The sequence below is a fragment of the Mustela erminea genome, chromosome 3 (assembly GCF_009829155.1).
Source record: "Mustela erminea isolate mMusErm1 chromosome 3, mMusErm1.Pri, whole genome shotgun sequence".
Lineage (NCBI taxonomy): Eukaryota > Metazoa > Chordata > Mammalia > Carnivora > Mustelidae > Mustela > Mustela erminea.
The window spans coordinates 14,324,866-14,346,838 of record NC_045616.1 but is presented as its reverse complement, the minus strand read 5'-3'; the positions used below and the strand labels follow the sequence as shown (position 1 = coordinate 14,346,838).

The window sequence follows — 21,973 nt, the reverse complement described above, 5'->3', positions numbered from 1 at the left end:
AAATGGTTGCTGAACTTGAAAGGTAAGTGGGTAAACTCTGAGACTGTCAACAAAGAGATAAAAATGATAAAAAATACACCAGAAGGAATTGGTGGCAGATTAGAAGTTGCGGAAGACCGATTCAGCGACCTGGAAGACAGGATCGTGGAAAGTACCATGCTGAACAGCAAAAATAATGAAAAATGAGACCAGATGAGAGGATCTCTAAGATATCCGCAAACTTCACAGCATTCACATTCCAGGGGTCTCAAAAGAAGAAGAAAGACGCAGCAGAAAATTTATCTGAAGAAACAATAGCTAAAATCCTCCCTAATCTGGGGAAGGAAACAGATAGCAGGACTAGGAAGCACAGAAAGCCCCAAACAGGATTCCTACACAGGACATAATGAAGATGGCAAAATCAAAGAGAAGATTTTTTCTTTTTTTTAAGATTCTATTTATTTGACAGAGAGAGATCACAAGTAGGCAGAGAGGCAGGCAGAGAGGGGGGAAGCAGGCCCCCTGCTGAGCAGAGAGCCCAATGCGGGGCTCCATCCCAGGACCCTGAGATTATGACCTGAGCTGAAGGCAGAGGCTTAACCTGCTGAGCCACCCAGGTGCCCCTCAAAGAGAAGATCTTAAAAGCAATCAGAGCAAAGCAAACATACATACAAGGGAAACGCCATAAGACTATATGCTGATTTTCAGCAGAAACTCTGCAGGCCAGAAAAGAGTGGCATGACACACTCAAAGTGCTTGAAAGGAAAAACCCACAGTCAGTAATATTCTACCTGGTAAGGCTGTCATTCAGAATTTTAAACATGCTAAACAGTTCCCCAGACAAAATTCAAAGGATCACCACTAAATCAACCTTTACAAGAAATATTAAAGGAACTTTAACAAGAAAGAAAAGCCCATAAGTGGAAGAAAATTATGAAGGGAAAAAATCTGACAGGGGAAAGCAAACATCTAGGAAAGGTAGTGGGTTAATCACTTATAAAGCCCCTATGGAGATTAAAATGCAAAAGTAGTAAAATCAATGATATCTACGGATAGTAGTCAAGGCACACACACAAGAAAGATATAAAATATATACATAAAGTGTGGAGGGGCTCAGTATGGCTAAGAGCCATATCTAAGTATGGCTCTTAGAATGTGTTTGAACTTAAGCAGCCATTAACTTAATACAGACTGTGATATGTACAACTCTTGTTCCGTATGAACCCAACGGTAATCACAAATCAAAAATCTAGGATAGTTTAAAAAAACTACAAAAAACTGGGGCGCCTGGGTTACTCAGGTTAAGTGCCCAGCTCTTGATTCCGGCTCAGGTGGTGAGGGCAGGGTTTGGGACTGAGCACCGTGTTGGGCTCCACCACCCTCAGCAGGGAGTCGGCTCGAGATTCTCTCTCCCTCTGCCCCCGCCCTCCGACACTCTCTCTGTAAAATAAATAAAAATCCTAAAAAGAAGAAAAAAAAAAGCTATGACAGATGCACAAAGAATAGAAAGGAACCTAAGCACAACACTAAGGAAAGGAACAGAGAAGAACCATGAAAACAACCAGGAATAACAAAATGGCAGTAAACAAACACTATCAATGATTATCTTAAATTGTCTCAGAGCTCCAGTCAAAAGGTATGGGGTGACTGAATGGATAAAAAGGCAAGACCCATCTATGTGCTGCCTACAAGAGTCACTTCAGACCTAAAGACAGACAAAGTGAAGGGACAGGAAAAGATACACCATGCAAATGGAAGTGAAAAGAAAGCTGCGGTAGCAATATTTCATCAGAAAAAGTAGACTTAAGGACTGTACGGGCATTACAGTGATAAAGGGATCAGCCCAACAAAAGGGTGTAACAGCTCTAAGTATCCATGCACCCAATATCAGAGGAACACCTAAACCCATAAGTATTAACAGACGAAGGGGAGAAGTTGACAGTAATAGAACAATTGTAGGGGACTTTAATGCCTCTATTACATCGATCATGCACATGGAAAATCAATAAGGAAATGGTGGCTTTGAAAGACACAGATGTACTTAGCAGATACATACAGAACATTCCATATAAGAAAAGCAGAATACGTATTCTTTTCAAGTATACAAGGAACTATCTCCAGGAGAGGTCACATGTTAGGCTATGAAACAAGTCTCAATAAATTTAAGAAGATTGACATCACATCAAACATCTTTTCCAACCACACTCTATAAAACTAAAATCAATGACCAGAAAAGAACTGGAAAAAACACAAACATATGGAGGCTAACAACATGTTACTGAACAACCAGTGGCTCAACCATGAAATTAAAGAGGAAAAAAAAAAAATACACGGAGAGAAAAGAAAATGAAACACAATGGTCCAAAATCTTTACGATGCAGGAAAATCAGTTTTAAGATGGAAGTTTATAGCAATACAGGCCTCCCTCAAAAATAATAAAAATATGAGGAGATGCCTGGGTGGCCCAGTCAGCTAAGCATCTGCCTTCAGCTCAGGTCATGATCCCAGGGTCCTGGGATGGAGCCTCGCATCATGCTCTCTGCTCAGTGAGGAGCCTGCTTCTCCCTCTCCATCTGCCCCTGTTCCATGGTCTCTCTCAAATATATAATACAGTCTTTTAAAAAAGGAGAATGATAAACATCTCAAATAATCTAATCTTACACCTAAAGGAACTAGAAAGAAAAAGAACAAAGCCCAAAGTTAGTAGAAGGAAGGACTCAAGAACAGAGCAGCAATAAAGGAAAAAGAGACTAAGAACACATACAGGAAAGACAAGTGAAACCAAGAGCTGGTTCTCTGAAAAATAAAAGTGGTACATCTTTAGCTAGACTCATCAAGTAAACTCAAATACGTAAGATCAGAAATGAAAGAGGAGAGGTAGCAACCATCATGACAGAAACACAAGACTCTGAGACTACCATTAAAAAATTATATGACAACAAGTTGGACAGCCTAGAAGCATTACATAAATTCCTAGAAACAAATCTTTCAAAAATGAATCAGGAAGAAATAGAAAATTTGAACAGACCAATTAGTAGTGATGAAATAGAATTTGTAACAAAAAAAAATTCCCAACAAACCAAAGTCCAGGATCAGAAGGCTTCACAGGTGAATTCCAGCAAAATTTAAAGACTTAATACTTATTTTCTTTACACTACTCCAAAAAATAGAAGAGGAAAGAAAATTTCTAAATTCATTTTATGACCCTTCTACCAGCATCACCCTAATACCAAAACCAGAAAAGGCACTATGTAAAAAGAAAATTATGGACCAAAATCTCTGATGAACATAGATGCAAAAATCGTCAACAAAATTTAAGTAACCCAAATTCAGCAACATGTTAGAAGGACCATTCAGCACAATCGAGCAGGATTGATTACAGTTATACCAGTGTCGTTTAATATTTGCAAATCAATGGGACACGTCACATCAACAAGACTAACCATATAGTTACCACAACAGATGCATAAAAAGCATCTGTCCAAATACAGCATCTACTCAGGATAAAAAAAACAAAAAACAAAAACAAAAACCCAAAACCAAAAACAACTCTCAAAATGGGTTTAGAGGAAACATACTTCAACATAATAACAGCCACAGAAGTCAAATCCATAGTTAACACCATACCAAATGGCACAAAAGTGAAAGCGTTTCCTCTAAGAACTCAGGAACAAGACAAGGATGTCCACTCTCACTACTTCTATCCAACACAATACTAGAAGTCTTATCACAGCAGTCAGACAAGGAAAAGAAATAAAAGGCATCCGAATTGGTAAGGAAGAAGTAAATTCCCTATTTACAGGTGACATGATACTTTATACAGAGAACCCTAAGGATTCCACCTAAAAACTTCTAGAACTGATAAATGAATTCAGTGAAGTTACAAAATGAATATACAGAAATCTGTTGTGTTTCTATACACTAATAACGAAATAGCAAAAAGAAAAAAAAAACAAAAATAAAAAACAAAAAGGGAGGCCTGGCTCACTTGGTTAAGCGTCTGCCTTTGGCTCAGGTCATGATCCCAGGATCCTGGGATCAATTCCTGCACTGGGCAGGGAGCCTGCTTTTCCCTCTCCCCACCCACCTCGTGTTCTCACTTGCTATTGCCTCTCTCAAATAAATTAATTAATTTTTTAAAAAAGAGTAAAATACTTAGGAATAAATTTAACCAAGGAGGTGAAAGGTCTATACTCTGAAAACTAAGATGCTGATGAAAGAAACTGAAGATGACAGAAACAAATGGAAAGATAAACCATGCTCATGGATGGGAAGGGCCAATATAGTTAAAATGTCCATACTACCCTAAGCATTCTATGAAATTCAGTGCAATCCACAAGAAAATACCAATACTATTTTTCACAGAACTAGAACAGATAATCCTTAAATTTGTATGGAATCCAAAAGACCTTGAATAGCAAAAACAAACTTGAGAAAGAAAAAAACCTATCCTGGATTTCAAGATATAGTACAAAGGTATCATAATCAAAACAGTATGGTACTGGCATAAAAAACTGACACATAGATCAATGGAACATAATAGAAAGTTCAGAATTAAACCCACAATTTTATGGCCAGATAATAAAGGATGAAAGAGGCAAGAATATACAATGGGCCAAAGAGAGTCTCTTCAATGGAAGGTGGTGAGAAAACGGGACTGCTTTCTTACACAATATGAGAAAATAAATTCAAAATGGATTAAAGACCTAAATGTGAGAAATGCAACCATGAAACTCCTAAAAGAAAACATAGCCAGTAAGCTGCTGGACATTAGCCTTAGCAACATATTTATGGTTATGTCTTCTCGGACAAGGCAAACAAAAGCAAAAACAAAATACTGGGAGTACATAAAAATAAAAAGCTTTTGCATAGTGAAGTGAAGCATAATGAAGCCATTAACAAAATGAATGGAAAAAGATATTTACAATGTACCTGAAAACATCCTTAATATATAAAGAACTTATAAACACCAAAGCCCCAAATAATCCAATTAAATAAAAAAATGGGCAGAGGACCTGAACAGACATTTTCCCAAAGAGATACAGATAGGTAACAGACACATGAAAAGATACTCAACATCACTCACCATCAGGGAACTGCAAATCAAAACCACGAGATTATCCTCACACCTGTCAGAATGGGTAGCACCAAAAAGACAAGAAATAACAAGTATTGGGGAAGATGTGGAGAAAGGGAACTCTTGTGCAGTGTTGGTGGAAATGTACATTGGTGTAGCCATTGTGGAAAACTGTATGGAATTTCTTCCAAAAATTAAAAATAGAAAATCATATGATCCAGTAATTTCATTACCCATGAGAGCAATAATACTAGTTTGAAAAGATCTATGCACCCCTATGTTTGCTGCAGCATTATTTACAACAGCCAAGATAGGGACGCAGCTCAAGTGTCCACTGATGGGTGAATGGAAAAAGAAGATGTGGTGTGTACCTACATAATGGAATATTACTCAGGCATAAAGAAGTACTCATAGGGGCGCCTGGGTGGCTCGGTGGGTTAAAGCCTCTGCCTTCAGCTCAGGTCATGGTCCCAGCGTCCTGGGATCTGAGCCCCACATCGGGCTCTCTGCTCAGCAGGGACACTGCTTCCTCCTCTCTCTCTGCCTCTCTGCCTACTTGTGATCTCTGTCTGTCAGATAAATAAATAAAATTAAAAAAAAAAAAAAGAAGTACTCATAAGTACAGAGAACTGGTGGTGGCCCAAGGGGAAGGGGACGAAGGGATGGGCAAAACAATGAAGGGTATTGAGTGGTACAAACTTCTGGTAAAAAATAAGGGAGGAGATGAAAAATATAGCATAGGGCATAGAGTCAGTAATATTGTAACAGCGTGTGCTGACAGACGATGATTGGCCTGGTGAGCACGGACTCAAGTACTAAACTGCCAGATCACTGTGTTGTGCCCCTGGAAGTAAGATACCATCATCTGTCAACCATACTTCAAAAAATGAAAATAAAAACAAGATGGGGGGGGGCGCCTGGGTGCCTCAGTGGGTTAAAGCCTCTGCCTTCAGCTCAGGTCATGATCTCAGGGTCCTGGAATCGAGCCCTGAACTGGGCTTTCTGCTCAGCAGGGAGCCTGCTTTCTCCTCTCTCTCTGCCTACTTGCGATCTCTGTTAAATTAAAAAACAAACAAACAAAAAGAGCAGATCCTAGGTGAGGACAGCACCTCGATGCGCAAGGACCACCTGGGTAGGTGACAATGAGGCTGAGAACCGTTCTTCAGAAGTCCGGGGCAGGTCCTATGCTGGACAGTCAGACAAAGACCCGCCCTGGCACATCAAGGGAAAAGAATGGTCCTGACTCAAAAGCCCTACTGCTCAAACTTGGTTGATTCCAAGGCAACAAGCTGTCCTTGTGCCCAGGAGCTCACATCACTGAGACTGGGCATGGCAGGGACATGGTCAGGCCAGAGAACGAGGATGGCTTAAGTCAGAGCAGACAACATTTGGGTAGTTAGCAATTCTATGTGTGTTTCATGGTTACTGGGACCAGAAGAGAAACACTGTCCTCAATCACTGACCTTCTGGGGCTCCAAGGTAACCTCAGAATCACCCAGGCTCTGGACATCAGGGCTGGGTGGAGGTTGGACTGTGCTCTGGCTCCATTTCCTGGTGGAGAGAAAGCACTGTCAAGAATCCAGTCCTGTCACCATACTTGGGGTCATCCCAGCACAAGTAGGGGCCTGTCCTCCCAAATAGCTTCCCACCCAGGTGGCTGCTCAACTTCTGCTCGGCTGCCAAGAGCAGGCTGCCCGATGACACCCAAGGCAGCCCACTTCTCTGCCCTAGAGCTTGTAGTTGCTAGGAAGTTCTTACTTTGAACTGGAATCTAACTCCCAATATCACTTGCCCTGTAGGGGCAACCCTGGCTCTAGACCAGGTACTGACTCCAAAGACTCATGGAAACTAGAGGAGCACAGACCTACAAAAGGTCAGATCTTCCCCACTGTAGGCTACAAGCTCCCAGAACCACAATCCACCCTGGCCACACTGCACTTTGTGTGTAGTCACAAGGATGTGAGCGCCATAAAAGGCGCCCGTGCTGGCATCCTACCCAACCCTGACCACCACACGGCAGCACCTGGGACCCCGCAAGGCCAAGAAGGGCTTGGGGGTGACGGCACCTCCCTCCAGGCTGCTCCACGCTGCTGACCGCCAGAGGCCACTCGTCACTCCCTGTGAGGCACCGTGGGGACAGGACAATGGCTGGATCAGTGACGAGCTTGGCACCTTTTTTTAGGCAGGCCTGTATTGAAGGAAGGCTCTGGCTTCTCTGTCCTGGACGAGGGTGGGCTCTCGAAACACACGCCTCCTTCCATCCCCAGCCCTTTTGAGTCTTTTTCCAGATACTTCAACCAGCGGTTCTCTGAGGACTGGGGTTTTTCCTGCAGGATTGGGAAGCAAGTTTATTCTCAGGACCCATATCCTGGGTGTGTGTGTGTGTGGGGGGGTGATAATGGGGAGATGGACGTCCTGTGGCACACTGGGGGCTGTGCACTGGCACAGAGCGTGGGAAAGCTGCTGGACACGACTCATCAAGGAACTTTCCAAATGTCCACGCTTCCCGACCTACTGGTTTCAAAGGAAGACAAAAGCACAAAAAGGCTCATCCAGGTGACACAAATCAGAGTGAAAACTCACCACAGCGAAAATCTGGAAATAATCTACATGCCCATTCATCATGGGGTAAATATCAGTACCTCCACTATATTCTGTAGATATCGGGCATCACTGCAGACTCTACAGCAAGGGAACGACACGCAGGAAAATTCTGGGACGGAAACTAGGATTTCTCATCATCATGATGATGTGAGATGGAGTCCCTCAGCAGACAAAACCGGAAACAGAACACCAACTATATGAGAGTTGTTGTGTTAAAGTGGTGTATGAGCAACACTCCCGTTTATAATAAAAATATGGAAAGCCAGCAGAGGGAGGACGTTGCCAACGCGATTCTGTGAGCAGAGGCGGGCTTTGTCCTCTGGTGGGCGGGGAGCCTCCAACAGCTGTTCCCATGCCCCTGGCCCTGGCAGGACAGTGTTCCGTGTACCCACGGCACCCTGGGTGTACCCATGGTGTCACCTCCTCAGTCACTCAAGCTCTGACACACACCACCCACCCACCATGGCCTGAGCACCTACTTTACTGGGCACTGGGGCAGAAAACTGGATGGGAGCCCCATAGGGAGGCTCTGTCTGGAGAAAGGGAACACGAAAGCCAGGGACTCTGCAACAGCATCTTTCCCCTAGCTGAGGTGTGCCCAGAGCGCAACGGGGCCAAGGGAAGAAACACGAGCAGGTGAAGTTCAGGCGAAGTTCAGAGAACTCCCAGCCAAAGACAACGCCCTTTTCAGAGTCCTGTAATTACCACTACACAGGGCTGTCTCCAGCCTTACCAAAGGGATGGGTTTACTTTGTGTTCCCTGAAGCTTTAAACCAGTGTGTGTTACAGACAGCATTTGTTGCACAAAAGACCAACAAGAGAACCCCCTCTGGGACATACTTACCTGCACACTCTCATGCTCAGCCTGCCTGGGCCCCGCATTTTCCTCTTCATCAACATTTCCAGGTTCTTCCAGAGACCTCAGTGAAAGATTATACATGTGTCCTTAGTGAAATGACCCGGGAGACGAAGGGCAAGGAGATGGGGACGCCAGGATATGCATACTTGACAATGGATATCAAGGACTGCTCTAGGGATCTTAGGATCTTATGTCTGTTGTTTTGATGTAATCTGGTGATACTCAAACAGTTTAGAAGGGCCTGCAAGGAGGGACCATTTGTTGTTCAGATTTAGGCTGGTCAAGCCGTCCATCAACAAGAAAGGTGACATGGGCAGAAGGGGTGAACTCGTCACCTAGACAGACCCATGTTTGCCTCCTGGCTTTGCCAGTGACTGGCCATCACTGTGACAGTGTGACTTTGGGTTTGTTAGTGTACCCCAGTTCCCTCTCCACAAACACAAGATGGCATGGGTGACTGAAGATGAAAGAGATGACGTGTGCCGGTGCCTTGCTGGGGGTCTGGGACAGAGTAACGTCAGCGGAAGCCTTATAGTAGAGTCCCTCCTGTTAGCAAAGGCGAGGAGGTGTCCGCTGCACAGTTATAAAAGTATGTCTTCAGAGTTCTACCCTTATGAATGTGGACAGACATTATGTGTGTGTCACAGTGACTTCTGCCAGCCTCCCAGGGGCAGCAGGGTCCTCTCGACACATAGAGAGTGGGGGGCCAGGGCCTCCATGGCCTCTGAGGGGCGTGACTGGCCAGGAGGACACTTACTGTGCCAGCGCCAGAGGCTGGAGCAAAGCCCTCCCCCCCCCCCCCGCCCCGTTGGACAGGGTGGTTACATCACACCATCAGACGGGGCCTCTCTCCAGTGAGCGGCTGAGTGTGGGCCTCTGGTCTTCAGTTTCTCCACTGGTACGCAGACATCCACGATCTTCACAGAGCAATTATAAAGAGGTAACGGGAGCATGCACGTGCAACACCTACCTGGCCACGGGGCTGATACTCTGGCATTCACTTGAGCCGTGTCCTACCAGCTACCGGCCAGACCTCTGCTCACCTTTCTGATTCAGGGACTCAAACTCCAACAAAGGACAGTTCTCAACAGTCTGAAGACAGCAGTCTGTCTTTTCGCTTTAAAGTTACCACCGAGAAGTTGGGCCTCTGTTGTTCTTTTGTAGGCAATCTCTCTTCTCTCTAGCTACTTTTTAGCTCTTCCCTTTGTCTTCTGTGTTCTGTAATTTTATCATGTTCCTGTGTCTAAGGGCAGATTTTTTTTAACCTTAAAAATTAACTTAAGGTAGGAAATACACTAAAATTTAAGTGTATAGTTAAATGAGTCTTGATGAATTATATCTTTGAAACTATTATCCAATTAAGATCGAGAAAAAAAATTTTAATTCAGATATAATGGACAACATATGGAAAGTTTTCATCACTCCCAGAAATTCTCATATGTGTCTTTAGAGGCAATTCTCCTCTCCCTGAGAAAACCACTGATCCCTACAATATGTAGTCTTTTGTGTCTGGCTTCTCTCACTTAGCAATGTTGCTGAGATTTGCCCTTGTTATTTTGAATATTGTAGCATCCCACTGCAGGAACATACCTGTAATTTGTTTATCCATTTACCTTCTGATTTATCTCTACGTCTAGCCTTTCACCAATGGCACACTGTCTCAATTACTGTAGCATTATAGTAGATCTTGAAACCAGCCTGCACAAGTGTTCCAGCTCTGTCTTGGTAATTCTAGGTACTATATTTCTTTATTTTTTTAAAGATTTTATTTATTTATTTGATAGGGAGAGAGAGATCACAAGTAGGCAGAGAGGGAAGCAGGCTCCCTGCTAAGCAGAGAGCCCAACATGGGGCTTGATCCCAGGACCCCGAGACCACAACCCGAGCCAAAGGTAGAGGCTTAACCCACTGAGCCACCCAGGTGCCCCGAGGTACTGTATTTCTATATAATAGGATCAGTTTGTCAATTTTTGCAAAAAAAAAAAAGAAGAAGCCCACTGGAATTTTGACTTGGATTAGGGTATCTCTACCAATTTTTTTTTTTTAAAGATTTTATTTATTTATTTGACAGACAGAGATCACAAGTACAGAGAGGCAGACAGAGAAAGAGAGAGAGGAGGAAGCAGGCTCTCTGCAGAGCAGAGAGCCCAATGTGAGGCTCGATCCCAGGACCCTGGGATCATGACCTGAGCCGAAGGCAGAGGCTTTAACCCACTGAGCCACCCAGGCGCCCCTATCTCCACCAATTTAAGATAAACTGAAATCTTCGTGATATTGAGTTTTCCAATCCATGAACATGTTATATCTTTTTGTTAATTTAGCTCTTCTTTAATTTCTCTCAGCAATGTTTTGTAGTTTTTACTGAACAGATCCTGCATATATTTTGTTATATTTATCCCTACATATCTAATTTTTTGATGCTGTTCTAAATTGTATTTGATTTAAAAAATAATTTTCTGGGGTGGCGCCTGGGTGGCTCAGAGGGTTAAAGCCTCTGCCTTTGGCTCAGGTCATGATCCCAGGGTCCTGGAATCAAGCCCTGCATCAGGCTCTCTCCTTGGTGGGGAGCCTGCTTCCTCCTCTCTCTCTGCCTGCCTCTCTGCCTACCTGTGATCTCTCTCTCTGTCAAATAAATAAATAAAATATTAAAAAAAAATTTTTTTTGGGGGTGCCTGGGTGGCTCAGTTGGTTAAGTCTGGTTCAGGTCATGATCCCAGGTCTGGGATTGAGCCCCACATTGGACTCTCTGCTCAGCAGGAAGCCTGCTTCTCCCTCTCCCACTCCCCCTGCTGTGTTCCCTCTCTCACTGTGTCTCTCTCTGTCAAATAAAATCTTAAAAATTTTTTTTTCTAATTGCTCATAGCATTTATATAAATAATTTAATTCTACCTATTGACTTCTTTAGATTTTATTTATTTATATGAGGGGGAGAGAGAGATAGAGACTGCACAAGTTAGGGGAGAGACAGGGAGCAGGGGAGGGACGAGCAAACTCCCTGCTGAGCATGGAGCCCTATGCAGGGCTCAATCCCAGGACCCTGAGATCGTGACCTGAGCTGAAGTCAAATGCTTAACAGACTGACCCACCCATGCGCTCCCGTATGTTAAATTTGTTGTGATCTTGGTAAAATATTAGCTCTAGTAGCATTTGTATAAGTTCATTAGGATTTCCTTATATACAACCATGTTGTTTGCAAAGAAAATAATGACGTTATCCATTTTGAGATTTATTGTTTCCTAAATCTAAGAATGTAAGACTATGAATCTGGAAAAGGCTCTAGTCTTTTCTCTTCAAATATTGCCTCTGCCCCACTTTCTTTATTCTCTCTCACTGGAACTCTTCCCTGTAGCTTCCATGTTTCTCAACTCACATTTTCCGTCTTTTTATTTCTGTGTTGCATTGTGAATACTTTCTTCACATTTTGCTTCCATTTCACTGATTGTCTCTTCAGCTACATTTAATGCTAAAACTGTCCACTTAATTTTTAATTTCAATGCTTATACTTTTCATTTCTATAAACTCTTTTTGGTTGTTTGTCACCTACTTGGGCATTTTTAAAAGTCCTTTGCTTCCTTTTTTTTTTTTTTTTTTTTTTTGCACTCTATCCCCAATGTGGGGCTTGAATTTATGACCCTGAGATCAAGACTTGCATGCTCTACAGACTGAACCAGCCAGGTGGCCTGAAGTCCTTTGCTTTTTATATTATCAACCCTATCTTTTACCTCATTAAATGTATCAAATATACATTTGTAGTCTGAAGTCTCTGTTGGTCTCACTTTTCTGTTGTTTCAGTTCTCTTTCACTCATGATGACATATCTCCTTGAGTGTTTAATGATTTTTTAATTCTGAGTATATGCTTCCTGGAGCTTTATCAGCAGAAATTCTTTCAGGCCTGGGTTGAAGATGTATGCTCCAAAAGTGCTGCATTTACCTTTGCTTCCTTGGATGATTTAAAAATAAATTCTCAGCTTGAGGCTTTTCACACAGAGCATGTAAAAGGCTGAAAAGCCACATGACCGCTTTCTTGTTTTTATAAATTCCTAGAGAGATAGTTCCCTTCCCTATGCCAAGGCCAACATGCTCCCCATTGCTGAGAGGGTGTATTTCTAGTTCATTTGCTCATCCACTGAGGGTGTAGTATTTTGGGAACTCGGCTTTAGGTGGCAGTCTCCTATTGACCCTCCCACATTGACCAGGCCACAGGCCTTGTCTTTGTCCCCCACACCCTTCCTAGCCATCTAAACGGGAACTCCAGAGTAGCTCAGGCACTTACTCTCTGGACTTTGGCTTTTGCTTTATTTTTGACTTCTGATATTTCGTTTACTTCCCTGCCATTTCATCAGGGTACTCAAAATACTACAGTTAGCATTTTTAGTTATTTTCAGTGGGAAGACCCTTCAGGGGAACTAATCATCACATGGAAATCTAAGGGATTTCTCCATCTTCTACTTCCACTAACCACTCAAGGTGAATGCAGGCCAAGACAAGATAACCATGCCCTTCTTAAACAACTATACCTGAATGCCATCTCTGAAATCTGTCCCTGCAGCAGATTTAATTTTTGGACATGGCGTCTACAGTCAGCACCGGAGCCCTCACCGTAAGTCTGAAAAACAAAAAAAATAGTAAGTTTAAGAAACGTGGATGGAACGCTGAGAAACAGATCCATTAGTGATGTACCTCAGGAAGTGGAAAGCTGTACTTTGCAAGGCCTAGAAGCAACATGCGGAAATCCTGATGACCGACCACTGTTTCTGGAGTGATTTATTTACAAACTAACTAAAGTTTATAGTTTATTTTACAATTTATTTATTTGTAGTTTATTTACAAACTAAACTCAGGAACTAATAGTTCTGGGCTATCTGGCTGTCCTTTTTTTTTAAAGATTTTATTTATTTATTTGAAGAGAGAGAGAGAGTGAGCAAGAGAGCATGAGAGGGGAGAAGGTCAGAGGGAGAAGCAGACTCCCCATGGAGCTGGGAGCCCAATGCAGGTCTCAATCCCAGGACTCTGGGATCATGACTTGAGCCGAAGGCAGTCCCTTAATCGACTGAGCCACCCAGGCGCCCCTCTGGCTATCCTTCTAAAGCACTCAGAACTCTGCTTATCAAAGATACACTCAGCCCCAAACCCCACACTAAATGGTTACTGAATATAAACAAGAAATTTGGAATAGAAGTAACACAAGCCACCAATAAACATACAATATGATACTTACTATTCACTGATAAAGGAACATAAATAAAAATACAACGAAGTATCTTTTTTCCCCCACCTAGCAATCATTTGTTTAACATTTATTGCATACTTATTATGTGCCAGGCCCCTGGACCAGGTAAGGACAATACAATACAGGAGTGGACAAAAATCACTGTCATCGTGGAGTGTACATTCTAGTGCGAGGAGACAAACAATAAGCATGTAACTATGTGGCCATCAGATGATGAGAAGTACTACCCAGGAAAATAAGGCAACGAAAGGGGTAGAGTGGAGACAGAGCAGACAATTTTATATAGGGTTTTCAGAGAACAGATCACTAGGCTGACATCTGAGCGCACATCAGGAAAATATGAGGGCCAGAGCCATGTAGGCACCTGGGGATAGGATTCAGCAGAAGCAATGAAAAGGACACAAGAGCAAGGGCCCTGTGCCTGGCACTTTGGGGGAACCATAAGGCAGCCACATGGCTACAGCTGAGTGGGAAAATGGCAGGAGGTGAGATTTTAGTGTAGTCCCTACCACAGGCCAAGCTGGCTTTGTGGGCACAAGACCTGTTTTGTTGTTGCCATCTTGAAAACATTTTTTTAAAATTTGAAATTCTTAATAATCTTACCTTTGAACTTGTGTTGCATTAAATGAAGTCTCATGGGACGATGGGTCACGTCTGTAAGCAGGGATACACACGCTATGCACCCCCACGGTTCTCTGCTGCACCATTCGCACACAGCATGCTCAATGACCCCAGAGCACAGGATTCCAGTGGACTCACAACAAACATGTGGGAGTGTTCACAGAGAGTCTGAGCGTAGACGCTAAGTGTTTGCTGTCTATACCTGAGTATGGGGGGCACCCACAGCCTGAGAAGCCAGGCTTTCCACAGAACAAGAACCTGCTTCAGATGCAGATAAAAGGCAAGAGTGTTCTAAACATACACAGATGACCAAGGAACCCTGTCATATCTTTTCTTATTCTGGTTACTTGCCTAGACAGCTGATCACTGATGCTGAAAAGGATGACACTGAAGGAAAAGGCAAGAAAGGGAGACCCTCGTTCCTTTCCCTCTCAGTCCTTCCTTACATATCAGGGAGCTGATGAGGGGGAGTGTGGGCAGAATGTGTGCATATCATTAGGTAGAAAAAAGCTGAATTAATTTTGTGCAGCATTTCCACTGTTTTGGGAACAGTGAAATACATAGGCATGTATGAGATCCAAAACCCAAGGAGGACAATCTGGATGATCCTGCATATACAGTAAACACTCTTATGTTATTTGGCTCACGGCTAAATGCTCTTTGCATTTTAAACTCGTATTGCAGGGCACCTGGGTGGCTCAGTGGGTTAAGCCTCTGCCTTCGGCTCAGGTCATGGTCCCAGGGTCCTGGGAATGAGTCCCACATTGGGCTCTCCACTCAGTAGGGAGCCTGCTTCCCTCTATCTCTGCCTGCCTCTCTGCCTACTTGTGATCTCTGTCAAATAAATAAATAAGATCTTAAGAAAAAACCAAACCAGTGTTGCACAATACCAATGGTAAAATTCATGCTAATAATTTTTTTTTTAAAGATTTTATTTATTTATTTGTCAGAGAGGGAGAGGAGCGAGAGTGAGCACAAGCAGACAGAGTGGTAGGCAGAGGCAGAGGGAGAAGCAGGCTCCCGGCTGAGCAAGGAGCCCGATGCGGGACTCGATCCCAGGACGCTAGGATCATGACCTGAGCCGGAGGCAGCCGCTTAACCAGCTGAGCCACCCAGGCGTCCCTCATGCTAATAATTTAAAATACTGGTTTTTCTTAACTTAGGAAGACATGCCACAGTAAATTAAAAACATTGAGTAGTCAAGAGAGACCAGGAAAGAAAGGAAAAACTTACTATTTTAGTACCTTTCATGGCTTTTTTTCCTGCTTTTGAACAAGGGGCCTTCCATTCTCATTTTGTACCAGGCACACTTGGCCCTGTCTGTAGGACCAGGGATTTTGTTCTAACCTGGAAGGCTGGGGAGAGTGGCTTGGCCCTGCACATGTTTTAGCAGGACCTGAGGCTGCAGTGCTGAGGGCAGGCTGTGCGCAGCAACAGGGCAGGCGGCAGGGGTATTGCCGACAGTGGTGCAGCTCCACCACTGGAGTAGCAAGTGGTCAGGCTGGGTGTATCTGCAAAGCAGAGCTGACAAAATCTGCTGATGAACTGGACAAAGAGTATTTAAAAAAAAAAAAAAAAAAAAAGAGGAGTCAATGATACCCTCCAGGTTTTAAGCTCAAACAACTAACACATATGTGAGGGGGAGGACTGTGGGAGAGCAGGCGGGTGGGGGCTGGTGAGGCCTTCTGTTTGGAAAGGATGCCTATCTGAGAACCAGTAGAGCACTTAATGGGAGGTTCAGGGCTAGGCGTGGGGTCCGAGACAGACATCCCATAACTGTCAGATGACCTCCTCTCAGAGCACGAAGGGAGTGAGGCCAACAAACTGAGAGCCAGAGCATTTCTCAAACTGAGAAGTTGGCTAGCTTAGAAAGAGCTAGCCAAGAGGACTGAAACCCAGCCAGAGAGACAGCAGGAGAACCAGGAGTGGGATGACTGGAAGTCCAAGTGAACACAGTATTTGAGAGGGAGGAAATGACAAACTGTGACAGATGCTGCCAATAGGTCAAGTCCCCGGAGGCCTGAGAACTCACTACCGTTTTTAGCAAATGGAGAGCACCGCTGACTTTGACAGGAGCCCTTTTACTGCACTGTGGGGAATAAAAGCCCAGCTGGGGCAAGTTCAAGTGGGAGGGGGAGAGGGGAACTGAAGAACGAAATGAAAAAGCTTTGCAAGATGTTACTCGACATCCAGCATAAATGGCAGGGACCACAGCCGAATGCTAAAATCCTTCTCCCCTCATCTGGGCACAAACTAGACAACGTTTTCTAGTCTTCCTTGCAGTCAAGGGTGGCCATGAGACAAGGGTCTTTCTAGTGGGATGTGAGCCACTTCCAAGCCTGACCCCTCAAAGCCTCCCATGTAGCTCCTTCCTGTTCTTGGCCCTTGGTGGCCGCAGGTAGCAGGAGACAGGCCTTGGGGAGTAAGAGGACCTTGAGATGAAGGGGGCCTGGGTCCCTGCATGACGGCACCAAGGATGGCCATGCTGTTGCTCTCAATCCCTCCCAGGATTGAGCAAGAGAGACAACTCTGTCAGGCTACCACGGTTTTGTTGTCTGTGTGTCACTGTGGCCTAGTCTACAGGAAGCCAGGTTCAACTGCACAGGCACAGAGGCGTGAGAGGAGCTCCCCTCCAGAATTTGGAAATATATGCTGACATGGAAAACAAGCAGCAGTCACTAGCTCACGAGCCCGCTCCTTGTCTTCGGGGTGGGCCTCAGCAGCTATACTGCTGACCAATGACCTGTTCGTCCCTACTCCCACTATCCCAGTTGGCTTGACCAGATGTGGCCATCTGGGTCAACAGAGCCGATCAGATTGCTTCTTCTAGTTTATTAATTGGGACTCAGCCACTCTAGTTGGCTTGAAGTGAGAGTCTGTGGTCTGTGGGTGGAGTATGTCACCGTGAACTATCTGGGGAGAGAGAGGAAAGGAAGGAGAGGAGGCAGGAAACAGGGAAGGAAGATATAGGGAGAATCTGGGTGCAAGGAAACAAGGGGAAGAAAAAATGATGCCTGCGTCATCTGCAGCTTTGTAGTTTCTGGGGCTGGTCCTTTAAGGGCTCAGGGAAGAAACTCCTCCCTTGCAAGCTCCTAGATACCTCTTACCTGGCCAGTCCTTTTTTTTTAAATTTTGCTGAAGCCATCCTGAAGTGTTCTTTTTGTGTTTTGTTTTGTTTTCTATTTGAAACTAAAAGAACCTTGGTCAAAAGATATCCTTTGAAATAGCAATTTAACTTCTAGGAATTTGTCCTAAGGAAATAATTGGTCTCATCAAGAAAGAGATCTTTGTAGGAAGCTTCACTGCAGAGCTGTTCATAACAATGAAAATGAAAATCAGCCTAAATGCCAATCACTGTGGGCTTGGTCATTTTCTGATTCAACAAATATTTACTGGGCGAGCACTTATCATGCCAGGCACTGTGCTATGTGAGAGGGTGTATCAGTAAACAAACCCAGCGAAGCTTGAACTGCCAGGAGATAAACGATACTCAAGTAAACACACTTGGGACATAATATCTAAACCAGGAAAACGAGAAGAGCTGGGGGTAGCCCCAGCAACGCGCACAAAGGCTGTGAGAGTGCGGCGCTGGACTGTTTCAAGGTCTGAAAGGAAAAGCCTTATGGCTGGAGGAGGAGAATGAGAAGCTGAGGCGGGAGAGGTGGCACCAAGGGCCAAAGAAGGTGAGCGAGGGGGTCGGTGAGGCAAACGGTGCAGGACAGTTGGTGGTAGTGAAGAGATGAGGTTGCGCAACAGGAACTCTCCTGAAAAGGACTGAAGTGGCCTCAGTGAGAGATTTTACTCCGAGCTTCCTTCAGTCCATACACTCTCTCTCGAGTGTCTCCTACCAGCCTCCACTTCCTGACTGTGCCCACCTCACTCGAACGCTGTGCGCATTGACACACACCCACCGGCTGGGTCTGATGGCCTGGTCATCTCCTTACAGGCCCTGCCTTCTCCTTGCATTTCCTCAGTCTAGTTTAATTATTTATTTTTATTTTTAAAAAGATTTTATTTATTTATTTGACAGAGAGATCACAAGTAGGCAGAGAGGCAGGCAGAGAAAGAGGAAGGGAAGCAGGCTCGCTGCTTCACAGAGAGCCCAATGTGGGGCTGGATCCCAGGACCCTGGGATCATGACCTGAGCCGAAGGCACATGCCTGAACCTACTGAGCCACCCAGGCGCCCCTCAGTCTAGTTTTAAATGACCTGTGTGTGTGCATCAGATTCTCTTCCACGTGAGCAGATCTGTGAGGGCAAGAACGACAAAGTTTGGCCTTCCCTTATTTCTCCTGTGCCTGCACACAGAGGGTGCTCAGTAAATACTTGCTAACTGAATAAACAATGAAGGGAACTTTCTAGCCACTGCTCCATCCAGTTCACTTCCTGAAGGAACAGGAACCCACGGGGCGAACGTTCTATGTCTAGGGAACTTGGTCCCAATACTGGAATCCTGGGGCTCCACAGTAACACGCTTCTGTAGTGTTTCTGGCATGGCTTTCTGGCATGGCTGTTAGAACCCCAGTTTCTCAAGACTCACCCGCAAAAATGACTGCTTCTCTCCACAAGCTTTGCATGTCCACTTCAGACCCTTTTTCTCCTACAATGAAATTAAAGAAATTTGGCTTAGATGATTATTTAAAACAGGTGGAGCTGAACCATAATGATTTTTAAAGATCAATGAAGAATAGAAGCCTAAGAACAAATCACCATATATGCAAAAAAAAAAAAAAAAAGCTACTAAAAGCTACTATATTATAAAGGTGGCATTTTAGAAATGAGGAAAAAACAGACTATTTAATAAATGGTGCTGGAAAAACTGGCTGTCCATATGCAACAAAGTCAAGTAGATCTCTACTACTTCCACAACCTTTAATTTCAATTCTTGAAAAGGTTAACTAGATGGGTTCTCTCTTAACATGAAAAAACACCTTACATTCAGCTCTAAAACTGGAAAATCACTATCAACTCTCCCATGAAAATCAAGAACAGGCCAAAAATCCCCATTACTATTCAACTGCTGTTATTTTTCTGCTAATGGAATTGGGAAAGAAAAAGTAATGAGGTATGAAAACCAGAGAGGAAGAAAAAATTATTGTCATAGATATGATTTTTAAAAAATATTTTATTTATTTATTTGACAGAGAGAGATCACAAGTAGGCAGAGAGGCAGGCAGAGAGGGAGGGAGAAGCAGGCTCCCCGCTGAGCAGAGAACCTGATGTGGGACTCGATCCCAGGACCCTGAGATCATGACCTGAGCTGAAGACAGACGCTTAAACCACTGGGCCACCCAGGTGCCCCAGATATGATTTTTCTACCTGAAAACTCAAGAAAATCAAATGAAAAACTACTAAAAACAGTAAGACAATTTAATAAAGTCGGGCTGAATACAAAGTTAATAGAGCCTTTACGTAAGTGAATACCTACTTAGAAAAGGTAATGGGAAAGTCCATTTATAATAGCAAGAAAGAGTGTTATCAAGGGACTCAAAGTTGCTTTAAAAAAATGGAATGAGGGGGGACGCCTGGGTGGCTCAGTTGGTTAAGCGGCTGCCTTCGGCTCAGGTCATGATCCCAGCGTCCTGGGATCGAGTCCCACATCGGGCTCCTTGCTCGGCAGGGAGCCTGCTTCTCCCTCTGCCTCTAGCCTGCCACTCTGTCTGCCTGTGCTTGCGCTCTGTATCTCTCTCTCTCTCTATAACAAATAAATAAAAAAATCTTTAAAAAAAAAAAAAATGGAATGAGGGGCGCCTGGGTGGCTCAGTGGGTTAAGCCACTACCTTTGGCTCGGGTGGTGATCTCAGGGTCCTGGGATCAAGTCCCACATCCGGCTCTCCTGCTCGGCAGGGGGCCTGCTTCCCTTCCTCTTTCTCTGCCTGCCTCTCTGCCTGCTTGTGATCTCTCTCTGTCAAATAAATAAATAAAATCTTAAAAAAAAAAAAAAAAGGAATGAAGCTGCATGCTTAACATCAAGATGCCTGGGTTGATTTATGAAAATTAATATGAGTATGATCCTAATACAATCAGTCTTCTTGGGGAAGTACCCAAAAGGATTCTAAGGAGGACAGCAGCATCTAAAGCACCTACTACAAATTTTTGTGGGCATATCCGCCAATTCAGCACTTCTGATTCTCTAGCACCTATCTTCAAACACCATAAAAATACCTCTTTCTATGGGTACATCTGGAGGTAAGAAATACACTTAAAAAAAAAAAAAAAAGGTCTGGAAGGACACACAAGTGGCTAGCTCTAGGGGTGTGGAGTCTGGAGAGAGACAGTATGGGGTAACAAGATCTTTACACTCACACAGCCCTAGATCTGCCATTTATTAGACACCTTGACTTCTCTGGATTTCTGTATTCTCCTCTCTGTAAAACCAGAATGATCCTAATCCTGAGGGTGCTGAAATTAAATGGGATGTGTGAAATGGTCCCATCTGCAATTACCCTTAACTCTTTTCTCGCTTTAGTTTCAAATAATTTCTCATAGCTGAAAATGACCGTGAGAATGCGCACTACATATGTGTAATAACTGAAAAATGGAAACGATTTCCATTGAATCTCAACTCCTAAAGCACAGTGCAAAAAAGTAAAAACAGTTTCTGAGCCCCCCGGTAGCCCTTGGGGGGTCTTAGCAAGCTTACAGGTGCATACTGAGCATCTGACTTTTAAATACTCATTTTGAATGAGTTTGATGTTGTCCTTTTCCAGGACACAGCAGACGAGCAGGTAAGCAGGGGGAAGTGAGAACTGTCAAGAAGTAGGAATGCTGGACGGCAGTATCAGGTGACAGCGAGCAGGAAGATGAAATGCAATCCAGGAGAAAACAGGTTAAGTGACATCCCTTCTCCTGCGTCTTGACAGTCAAGGAAGCAGTACGTTTTGGAAATACCGAGTATCCTGTTTAAAACGCTCCATGCGAGGGTTGTTCATCGTCTGGGGAACAACCCCTCATCACCGGGAGGGAGACACCACGGAACTAAGGGCTGGACGGCAAGGCACGCCCAGGCAAGGCACGCCCAGTCGTGTCTCAGTCTCAAAAGCTGTCATCCCTCTCCTAGTGAAATTTAGAGCGAGCCACTCCGGGAGGGGCTATCCTCCACCTGCTTTCCCCAACTATCCGCAAGAAGCCACGAGACCGCCTCCGCAGAAACCATTATCCCCGGTTTCTACGCATCTTATAACCACCACGCCGGAAACTTAAAAAAAAAAAAAGCCCGGAACGACGTTCTGGCGGGACAGCAAAACCCAGTCCTCAGGGCCAGTCACCGTCACGAGTTCGGGCGTCCGGGAGACCCAAGCAACCACGCGAGACTACGCCCGCGCCCGGCGGCCGCGAACACAAAGAAGGCCCGGCCCCCCGCGGCCCCGCCAAGTCCTGCCCGCCCTCCCTGCACCCGGAGGAGGGGGAGGCCGGTGCCCACCCCACCTGGTGCGCCTGGAAGAGGCAACAGCGGCAGCACCGCAGCACCCGAACCCGCTGTGGGGGCACCATTGGGGACGCCGTCGCCGCTGCGCATGCGCCCTACACTCCTGTCCGTTCCGGCTTCGTCTTCCGCGCGCGTTTGGGGTCCTTTAGACGCCGGCGCGCTGCGCGTGCGCG

The 21,973-nt window shown here is 44.6% G+C and overlaps 1 protein-coding gene across 3 annotated transcripts in view; it reads right to left on the bottom strand.

Moving 5' to 3' along the window:
• Positions 1–21,973, bottom strand: part of MRNIP (MRN complex interacting protein) — a 26,139-nt gene extending 4,166 nt beyond the window's left edge. The window contains exons 1-7 of one of the 3 annotated variants that reach the window (XM_032335295.1): positions 21,800–21,966; positions 18,912–18,971; positions 13,038–13,126; positions 8,505–8,580; positions 7,229–7,383; positions 6,520–6,607; positions 5,066–5,075 (exon numbers count right to left, since the gene is read on the bottom strand). In XM_032335295.1, coding sequence (XP_032191186.1) covers positions 5,066–5,075; positions 6,520–6,607; positions 7,229–7,383; positions 8,505–8,580; positions 13,038–13,126; positions 18,912–18,971; positions 21,800–21,865 — 544 coding nt within the window. In that variant the 5' untranslated portion in view covers positions 21,866–21,966. Of the gene's footprint in view, positions 1–5,065; positions 5,076–6,519; positions 6,608–7,228; positions 7,384–8,504; positions 8,581–13,037; positions 13,127–18,911; positions 18,972–21,799 lie in introns of all 3 variants that reach the window. The other 2 variants (XM_032335296.1, XM_032335294.1) reach the window with 2 other exon arrangements.